An 11,176-nucleotide genomic window follows, 5' to 3' on the forward strand; every position below is an offset into this window, starting at 1 on the left:
TTTATTTGCGGTGTTTGAATCCTTCCGCCGTCTTATCGCGAGACTTGTAACATGATCACATTACAGACATCAACCTGCTAGCTGGACGACGAGTTAACACATCTTTTATTGTGACTGTTTTCATGGATTTAATGTTAACCAATGAAGACATTTAGAAACCGACTGTCAAGAGTAATTGTCGACCCGCGCCTGTGGCTGTTTTCCGTTGCATTGACACGGTTACCTTGAATACTAGCTTGAACTGGCTAGAACTGGCTACGCTTCGTTGGCTCCCTTGTTTACACGTTAGCCTGAGGTAATGTTAGCTAGCATACATTAAAACACTGACCGCATTACTTGTTTACAACTGGTTTTTCATATCTAGCCAAAAGTTGACTGTTTATATTTTATACTATGCAAACTGGCTTTCTGTATTACACCACATTGCTGGTCTTCACTGTGTACAGCAGTAGCGTTAGCTTACAAAATAAAGTAGATTGTATTGACTCTAAAGCTTTGTTAATATCGCTGAAAACGCCGCAAAGGTAGACTATCAGGGGATATTTAACTACAAGGAGATTGGGTCGTTAAAGCGAATTGCTGCGATAGATGGCGATTAGAAATAGCGTAGCTACTTATCATGGCAACATCTAATGGCAGCTCATAGATGCCAGGGCATAGGAGTATACAGTGTTAGTCACATTGTCCCTCAGCTGCCACTGGAGGCCAGACCCAGAAGAAAACAGCGGTGTGAATCAATCGTTGACATCAAAACATCAGCACTGAAACAAAGGGCAATGGAGTCCGTGAGGAGTGCTTTCCATGCTCAACTGGCCACTGTCATGGACTCATTGCTGGCAGCCGCTGTGTGCGAAATAGCCAAGATCTTTGAGAGTAGCCTGTGTGAACAGCAGGCGGAGCTGGTGCAGAAAACAGACGAGATCTCCATCCTCCGAGGCAAGCTGGAGAAGGTCGAGAGGAGGCAGAAGGCCAAGAGCGGAGGGAGCGAGGAAGGGGAGATGCCATCAGGAGACAGAGAGGGCAGCTTGAGGCAGCAGACCCTAACAGGATCAGGTATTACACCTTATTCAACTCAGGAGTTAAATTCACGAGCAACACACCATGGTCATTGTGGTTGTAGGTCAGAAGAGTAGAAAACTTTAAAAGTGCACGTATCATGCTTGTAGTCTAGGACAATCTTGCAACCTCAGATGTATCTCAAACCCATCCATATCCATTTCTCAACCCCATTCTGCATTGAGATAAACCTTTTTTGTCAGAGTTTGAGAGTACTTCCACTATGCTTTGAGGATGAGCTACTCTACCTACCTTTCCCCTTTCAGAAGCACTTGTCATATACTGTCTTTAACCTCCTAGGACCTGGCGTCCACATATGTGGACCTCACATTTTGGGTTCTCTAGACCACAATACTAACTTTTTCTCAACAAGGGCCTGGTGACCACATATGAGGATATTATACTGCCACTCAGTAATCGAAATTTAAAACTAATGTCCTCATATCTGGACATCATTTTTCTCAGGTCCCAATCAGCCTAAATAGCAAAGAGAAAAATTAAAAATGCACGCCATGCAAGAGTTCGGGTCTTAGGAGGTTAAAGATACTCTCCATTATAATTTCCTCTCAAGAATCTGGCAATTTCCCAAATCATTTTAAACCTAATTTGAACCTATTCTCTCCCAATAGCTCACATCTACCTTTCCTGAGCAAGGTTTAGAAAAGGAAACAGTTCAAATAGTTAATCACTTTTTCTGGGAAGGGTATTCTTGAAAATTCTCAATCTGGCCTTGTGCAAACCATAGCACAGACAGCTCTTGTCAACATTTTGAATGATTAGATTAAATTTTGGAAACATATCTGTCCTCATTCTGCTTGACCATAGCGCCACCTACAACACTATTGACCGTGATCTTTTATATAATCATCTTGAGAAATGGGCTGGTCTGTCTGGTACAGTTCTAAGCTGGTTTAAACCATACATTACTGGAGGAAAATGTCATGTCAGAATTGGGGAACACATATCTGAAACAATAAATATTGACTGGTGTGGCCCAAGGCAGTGACCAAGGACCTTTGCTGTTCCTAATGTGTTATGCTGCCATAATTCATCAGCATGGCATGAATTTTCACAGCCATACTGACAACACACAGCTGTATATGTCAGTGAGTCCAGTTTGTCAGCTATAAATGAGTAGATGAGCAAAAACATCCTTCAGCTAAATGAAGATAAGGCTGAGATCCTCCTAGTTGGCCCAAAAAATCTTCTTGTTTTTGTCTTTCAGACACAACCACATGTAAGAAATGTTGTTGTTATAAGATTCTGATCTCAATTTTACAGCCCATTTTAATTCTTTGGCCTTTTATCATTTGCACAACATTGTAAATGTAAGATCTCTACTGAGTCATCAAGATGCTGAAAATCTCGTTCACGCCTGTTCTTTCCAGTCGTCTCGACTACAGCAAAAACAGCTATTGCTTAACTACAGAGTATCCAGGCTGCTGCTGCCAGGGTTTTATCAAAAACTAAATTGAGAGAACCGATTACTCCTGTTCTCCTCAACCTACACTGGCTCCCTGTATCTTCTCTAGAATTCATTTTAAAGTTCTTCACTTAGTTTTTAAAGCACTAAATGGCCACGCCCCGTTATATCACAGACTTTGTATCGTTCTATGATCCTCCACAAAACCTAAGAAGATCCTCCACAGCTGCATTTTTAACTATTACCAGGGTCGCCTCAAAGACATGTGGGGATGTTACTTATAGCCACTATGCCCCAAAAATATGAAACACTGTGCTGTTAAATATCAGTCTCGCTGAGTGAGCAGGCAGTTTTAAATGACAATTCAAAACATATCTTTTTAAGATGGCTTATAACTAACAGCTGTCTGTCTTGATTTATCTTTTTTTTTTTTTTTTTTTTCTGGCTGACTTGTAAAGGACTTTGAACTGCATTGTGTGCATGAAAGGTGCTATATAAATAAAGTTAATTCATTAATTCACTACTGAACTAGCACCAGAGACTTTATTGATACACTGACCAGCAACACTTTCCTTACACAGGACTGAATGAGGGAAAGGATGTGTCTTCTCACCAAGACCCAGTGGAAGGACTCAGTCAGAGCCTCAGCGGGCTGAAAGAGGAGGTCACAGGCCAGGATGGAGCTTCAGTAAAGCATGAGGTCAGACCCTGTCCATGATTTAATAGTTGGAAACTGAAATAGTTAGCCAGCCAGTGCAATGTGACATTTGGACCACACCCTGCTGTTGGTTTTCTGCATCTTACAGACTTGCTTTACTTACTCTTCACAGCGTGCTGGATCACGACCTACCCTTGGGTCTGTTGCAGTCCAAGCTGCAGAGGGAAGCCTTGCTGCTGGGGACCAGAGGCAGATAGATACCCTGTCTGCCACACAAGCCAAGACCAAATGTAAGAAGTCCTCTAAAGTATTTTCCTGCTCTTTAGCCATATCTGTACTAGAGCAAGATTACCTCAAAATTCTTTTGAGTGTAAAAGGTATTTATTATCGTAGGTGAGATGAAAGACTTGTCAATTTTCCATTTGCCCTTAATTTGTCTGCAGTGTGTCATTGGGATCAGGACAGTCGCAGTGCAGACCACAGACCCCTCCAGGATCAAGCTTCCACCCCTTTTCTTTCCATCTCTCAGAGTGGACGTTGCTCCCCAAGACCTGACCCAAACCTAGCTCAACCTGGGGAGTGGTTACCAGCATTGGATGCCACCCGAGGTGGGGTGTCTGGTCTGGAGAATCTGCAGGCAGATGGCACCAGCTGCTCTGGTCCAGCTAGCAGCAGCACTGGCACAGATGGACCCTGCTTCCGACCTGGTTTTGGCTCTGATGAGACCAGCAATGAGGATGATGATAGTTCTTTCCCTTTCCTGGACCAGGAGCCTGAGAACCAGAACTCCAATCAGAACTCAGTGCATGGCCAGGGCGTTGGACAGAGGGGAGCTCGGCAGGATCAACCCCAAGCTCCCTCTGGTGAATCACCGTGGAGACCCAGAGACGACAGGGGTGGGAGAGGCCCCATCAATCATACACGACGGCTCACATCATTTGGCAACAGAGACCCTCTGCGACCACAGTCCAATTCACATTCACTCACACTACGGCACTCAAACACCCTTGGCCACCCTCCAGCTCCTGGTGGAGGGAATGGACGACCTTACACCTGCCCATACTGTGCCAAGTGTTTTACCTACCCCTCACACCAGCGTAGACACCTATTGCGCCACACAGGAGTCAGACTGCATCCCTGTCAGTTTTGTGACAAGAGCTTCCTCACTCCCTCTGAGCTTACTGTGCACACACGCACACATACAGGCGAGCGACCTTTTGGCTGCGCTCAGTGTGGTAAACGTTTTGCCCGCAGTGGGAACTTGAGAGCCCACCAACGGGATGTTCACATGGGGAAGAGGCCCTTTGCATGCACAGAATGTGGGAAGAGATTTGCCCACAGGGGGAACCTGAGGGTGCACAATCACAGAGTCCACCAAGGAGATCCCTACTACATTGAAGATCAGCAGGAGCCTGACATAGGCCCTAATCCCATTTGATTGAAAGATTTAAAAAATGATGGTTCTGCACTTTAATTTTGTTTGCAAAATAAACTCTAGGAACTTGGTTCAGGGTTGTCCGACAAAAACTTATTACTGAACACTTAAAACAATGTGAAAGTATTTAAGATTTTTGTTCAGATTTGATGTGCGGCAACCATAAAATTAACCCCCAACAAATTTTATTTTATTTTTATTAATGAAGTACCAGATCAAAGTGAATTTTATTTGCGTGTGTCTTAATTTTTTTTCCATTATGATGCAATGTTAGTGTTATGGCTCACACTAAAAGGGAGGGATTTGTATTTAACTGTATTGTAAGTGACTGGATATAATGATCAACAAATAAGAAATACTGGCTGTTGTAAAAAGCAAAATATTTTCTCCAGGATGACCCTATCGCATGGTGTTCTTCCTTAACAGTGGAAAGTCACTGAACAAATCTGAGTACCATTTCATTACTTGAGTACTTGAGGTGAAAGAACTACAAAATGATTTTTCATAAAGCCTATAAAGAAAGTCTTGATGTTAGATTTAGACATGTGGCATGCCAGAGGTAGGATAGCACGTCTCTTCCTTCAAAATTGTGCTTATCTACTGCCCATCTCCTCAAACTTTTGTTTACACTGTGCTTTAAAATAGAAACATTATTGCAGCAAGTACATAGCTGTGGTGTTAAAGAAGAACTGTGCTTTTATTTTCCATCCTGTTTTTGCTAATTAAAATTAAATAATATACTCCTGTTCAAACTATTTGTTTTCCTTAGCCTGAAACATTAATGCATTGTACAGTACAATCTAATATTGTTGCACCATTGTTTTCCAGACACCAGGGGGCAATGTGAATATACAAATGATTTATAGAAATGGTTTTGGACAGCATTGCAAATAGATTATTATCGAAGTCATTCTCTCAGCATGTTTACTGTGTGCCCTATATTTTCATTAGATTTTTTCTCTTACGTGTGCACTTGTGTGATCATACCATCTCTAATGAAGTTGGTATGTAAGCATGTGCCTATAAGGCAAAATCTAAATGTAAATATATGAGCACTTGGGTTAAAGTGTTTACCTGCACAAAACCTAATTTCTCTCCTGCATTTTGGTTTGTATGCAAGTGTGTAAAAGCACGGGCAGTTTCATCAATCACCGGTTTCAAATCTTTGCAAGTCTGTCATAAAACAATATTCACATGCTGTCACGTATGTTGAGTCATCAGTCCCTGCGCTTGTTCCACCTTTCCGCATCAGCCTCCACAACATTCCTTCTTCATGTGATTTCATTGTAAGTGATGAGGTGCAAAATCCAGTATTCTCATTCTGTGTAAAAAGAAGAAGAAAAAAAAGAAATTAAGTTCAGCTGAAGCCTATATGTGGCTTAAGCAGTCTGTCTTAGTCAGGTAAATTGGGTATCTATCACAGTTACAGTGCACTGCAGCTCTCAGCACTATAGACCAACAAGTTTGTTACAATTTTGTACTCAAAATACTGTACCATTTGAAAATACCCATCAATTTGATTAACTCAGACTGCTCGAGCCTCATATCGTCACGTCAGGTATAAACCTTGTGTGTCCAAAACCGTTACTTTTCAGAAAATGGAGAAAAAACCCTGTGTTTTTAAAATATTTGAACGCTGCGTGATTGAGCCACAAGTTCTTTTTATTACCTTTTGTTGCTTAAATAAAATTTGTAAAACCCACAGACTGGTGTAAAGGGTGACCAATAGCATTGATTTATGAAAAAAGAAAAGGATGAAATATGGAGATACAAGGTTTCCACCAACATTGATGACATTCGCTTCAGCTGAACTTTAGAGTTACAAAGTTTACTGAAAAAATGACTGAATTTCGTCCCTGATCACCTACATACATATTGGCCTACATAAAAATGCCTTGAATGTATGGGACTTGTTGAGGTTCATGACATCCCTGTCTTTCACTCACTCTCTCTTTTCACACACAGTCTCAAATGCTGAGCGAGCCTGGTCAAGCTGTGTGTATGTATTCCCCAGGCTGCTGAGTCCTTGGTTTGCTCACTTAAAGATTACATTCAGTGACCGCCTTCAGTGACCTCCCCTCCCTCAAAGGTCACCTGTGTTTGTCTCTCCCTTTGGGTTTTACGCTCACAGTTGTAAAAATTAAACAGTTTTAAGAGCGCACAACCAAAGGCCGATCCTACACTGGCTCTGAAGCAGGACGGAGAGAAAACTTAACATTAACAGGAATGAGTATATGTCTCGTTTACAGAGTTTTATATTTATGGATTTGAGTCAAATCAGGGCAAGTGTGTGCTTGTGTGTGTGACTGAACTACTGTTAATTTGACAGGATTGAATCCCCACTGAGTAAAGCTGCTGGCTCTTACAGACTTTTTAGGTGAATGTACTGTGTAAATGCTGTGTTTATGTGCGGATGAAAGCATCGAGTCAGATAGAAACCCAAATCTATATGCAGATTTGGGTCTCAAAATAGACATGTCTCTGTGTCTTTTTCATAGGCAAGGGTCACATATAGGCTTTGCAGTGTTTTCTGTTTGTTTAGTTGGTTATGTGTAATCTCCTTTCTGCTTTAAGCAGCTTTGCCCCAGGGGGGGAGGCAACAAATGAACAGTTGACCAGTCTGGAAGGACTACACACTACTGGTGATTTGAATTGATGTGAGAAAGGCATTACATAAAGTTAAGATGTATGTAGATAATTTCAGTCCACCTTCTCAAAACAGTATTCTAGTGTTTTGTTCTGCAGTGCTGGGTAAAACCAGATGAAATCATTTGACTGAAGTCTAATGGCTCCACGGTCCATTCCTCTAATGATTTGATTTGGTATAAATTCAACTTCCCTGTTTTTACAGTCAAAATGTAATAATAACCATATCACTGTCAGGTAACCATGTCCACATCAGTGTTTATCACCAGGTGATAGTGTTATCATTCTATTTTCCAGCAGGGATCAGGCTATAACATGCTCTTTACCTTTTATGTCACCGTATGTCAGTTTATTTCTCTTGCCCCCAGGGCTGCTGCTTTGATTTGCTAAAAAAAAAACGCTCTCAACCTCCTGCAACCTCCTTGCCTTCGGCCCAAAGACTCATTCCATCACCATCCAGTAATCCTCGAGGAGTAAAATTATCCCCCTGACACCAAGTTACTACACCCTCCTCCCCAAACATGTCATACAGACGTAAAAAGAATGTATTAACCGCCACTGAGGAATCAGTCAAATTATACCTCTGGGTGTTGTGTGTGTGTTTATTTTTATGTGCGACCATCTCTGTCTTTATCTTTTCCATTTTCAAGAATGCATATGTGCGTGTTTTCATGTACGTTATGGTTATTTTTACATGTGCACGCTTACTAGCCTCTCTGTGTGTGTGTGTGTGTGTGTGTGTGTGTCTGTGTGTGTGTGTGTGTGTGTGTGTGTGTGTGTGTGTGTGTGTGTGTGTGTGTGTGTGTGTGTTGGGGCTGCAAGCGGTTTAGCATTGCCCCAAGGCTGCTCATAATCTACCCAGTCCCACCACTCCCCAGGGGCTGCACTTTCATGCGGGTTGCCATTACTGTAGTGAAACCCCCCTTTAGGGGATTACAGTGCTGTCTCTTGCTCAAGGCAGTGAGTTGATCCATCGTCTGCTGACTGTATTTAAGCACTCACTTAATGTGCTAATAGTGTTAGACTGGGGAAACGCTGCAAAGGTTTTAACTTTCATCTCTTAAAGCTCTTTGTCTGTAGAAATTGCTGATTTCATGGCTGCTGGTCTTAAATCCATTTGTATTCAGTCACAATCGCAAAATATTAAGTGAGGTTCTGGATGTAGATATGATGTTATAACAAGGTTTTTTTTTTAATCTAAGACACTGATGGGATTGTTTCACTATTATTTTGGATGCACTGTGAGTATGTGATTCCAACAGTTGAGTGCACGACAGCTTTCTACTCAGGCACTGGGCTTTTATGTGTGCATGTTTTCATGTGTGTGTGTGATTGTGAGCAGTCACTGGGCCACTGTCACTGGATCTTGAATCTCCACCAGGCAGTGGGACGGACTGTTTCTCTTCACATTCTGGGGGTCACCAAGCATGATTGGGGGTGGAGTGGGAGTACATTATCTTCCCTTTTCAGAGTTCCTGGGTTTCCTGTGTGTGTGTGTGTGTGTGTGTGTGTGTGTGTGTGTGTGTGTGTGTGTGTGTGTGTGTGTGTGTGTGTGTGTGTGTGTGTGTGAGAGAGAGAGAGAGAGAGCGAGTGAGTGAGTATCTGCACGAATGAGTGTGTGTTCTCCATAGGCTGCTCTTTGGTTGCTAAGCAACCCTGTGTCTGCACAGTGGAGTGGGGGTGGAAGGGGAGAGCAGCACCAGGTCAACAGAGACAGACACTCACAAGCATTGCAGTTTCTGATTGGACACATCAGTGCTCTTGATGAATGGTTCGGATCATTATCATGTTGACTGGCTGTAGGCCTGAATAGTGTTGGGGTCTCAAAGCCCACCTGAGACAAGATAAATGTGGGCCGACTTATGGCTTTTTTATACCTGCTTGGGATGACTTGGTTTTGTTTATCACTATTGACAAATGTAAATTATTTTTTTCTAAATTTCAATTTAATGAGTCACCCATGATTCAACACGTCAGCTGGAAACCATCTATTTCATTTTGGCTGTTTTTTTGTTGTTTATCACTTACTCTCCATCAAGTTATCCATCTCAGAAAACCCAGATCCCAGCAATCAGGACAGCTCTGCATGCATTCCTCAATAGGACAGGATTTCCTTGTATGCCGAGATGTTCTGGAAGACCAAATGAAGATTCTCGACCAGTGTCCCAGCCATCTCTGCTGAGGGAGATGATGCTAGGACACAATACAGCTCACAGATTCACTCCAGGGCGAATGAGTGCATGAGAAGTTGGGAATGGAGGGTCGTCACGCTCCACTGTCACCAAGGTAACAGGACTGGTCCAAGACCAAGCCTTCATGGCTGAATGGCACGGTCGCTACGGGAGATAGATTTGAGGCTGCTTTCACACAGGCCCAGGGTCAGACATTGCAGGTTAACAAGGACAGAATTAACTGAATTTACTGTACCTGAACAAACCTGGCACATGCAGGGGTGATGATGGTGATTATCGTATTATGGTGATTATTATGGTGATGAGGATTTTACAGTGTGACAGTGAGGAGAGTTACTGAGGGGGTCTGGCTGATAATGTGAATGTTTATGTGTGCTTGTCTTTCTGTGGTCTGTAACTGTCTTGTTTGACTAAAATTTTAATCTTTCTAGCATAAAGATTGGATGTTTAGATCATAGAAATACACGTCAAATGGATTTTTAAACTGAGCGTAATCTCTTGTAATCTCTAGTAAACTGTTGATCACCTAATGTATTTGTTTTTCTCTGGTGTGCAAACAGGTATGGGAGCATTTTCATTTTTAATAATAAAAAAAAATAAAAAAAAATAAAAATTTAAGAGTTCCTAAAGGGTTGTTTCACCCAAATGTGGATGAAACAACCCAAACCACAAAAACGTGGTGACCAGGGATGCAAATTATCTCTCTTCTTTGCCCAGGTGTAGAGATTGAGTTTCGTCATACCCAAATACAAAAGGGTAGGCCTGCATTGACTTTTATTCGTGAACAACCCCACCACCACCACCACCAACACCACCACCACCACCCAGTTTTGCTCTATGGAGCTTTTTAACCAGATTTTGCTCGTTATCATTATTTTTCGGTCCAAACATTTACCGTTTGGTTTAGTGTGTCATCAACCCCAGGCAGCTGTTTTCAGCAGACAAGCTGTGAGTATGAGATGCAGACAGACTAGACAGACTAACTATGAGCTAGAGAAGAAAGTTGAACACCTTAGAAGCTAGAAGTATATATTTTTTTCTCATGCATTCGTCAGCCAGAGAGAAAAGGTCAGTGGACATTGGATTTACAGCCATATCCATAATTCGACCAGAATGGTTTGCTAACACGTTAGCCACAGCAATGCTAAACGGCTAAAGTATCTCGCGACTTTTTATTTTAGAGCATTTTTCGTTGTTTTTCTGCACCATAGTGGCCAAAAACTGGTTAAAGCAGGTGTTTATTTAGCTCGTAGTTATTTGTGTTCGTTTATGTTTTACAGACTTCCACTGAATTGCTCTCTGTGGTTTGAATATTTCTAACAGGGCTGGCTAAATGCTAATCAGTCGTGTTTTCCATTAAGGGAACCGTTTCATTTTTTCATTCCCATTTTTCCTAAACTACCAAGAGATGGAAATACTCTAAGGAATGTAGGACCAGACCTGTTTTGTGAGGCATTTTATTATTCTATGTTGTGTAATTATGGCTCCTTCTTTTGTGCTAGATTATGATACTGGATGTAGATAATTATTTCTTATTCATTTAACTTGAATCATGAATTTAGTCATATTTTATAGTAGAAATGTCATCACAAGTTCTGAGAGCCCAGTATGAGGTCTTCAAATTGCTTGTTTTTGTCAGAGCAGCTGTAAAAGATATTCAAATGAACATAATATAACACTGAAAAACAAGCAAATGGTCATGTTTGAGAGGGTGAATCCAGATATAATTTGGCATTTATGCTTGATAAATTACTTAAACAATTCAT

At 41.7% G+C, this 11,176-nt stretch overlaps 1 protein-coding gene across 1 annotated transcript; it reads left to right on the top strand.

Annotated features, from left to right (window-relative positions):
• The first annotated feature begins 47 nt into the window (after nt 1-47).
• On the top strand, nt 48-5,312 carry LOC130173078 (uncharacterized). The gene is made up of 4 exons (XM_056381999.1): nt 48-1,053; nt 3,061-3,179; nt 3,310-3,427; nt 3,581-5,312. The coding sequence occupies exons 1-4, from the start codon at nt 633-635 to the stop codon at nt 4,573-4,575; spliced, it is 1,653 nt and encodes a 550-aa protein (XP_056237974.1). The 5' UTR covers nt 48-632; the 3' UTR covers nt 4,576-5,312.
• Nucleotides 5,313-11,176: the final 5,864 nt, after the last annotated feature.

Source organism: Seriola aureovittata, chromosome 8, assembly GCF_021018895.1.
Source record: "Seriola aureovittata isolate HTS-2021-v1 ecotype China chromosome 8, ASM2101889v1, whole genome shotgun sequence".
NCBI classification, from domain to species: domain Eukaryota; kingdom Metazoa; phylum Chordata; class Actinopteri; order Carangiformes; family Carangidae; genus Seriola; species Seriola aureovittata.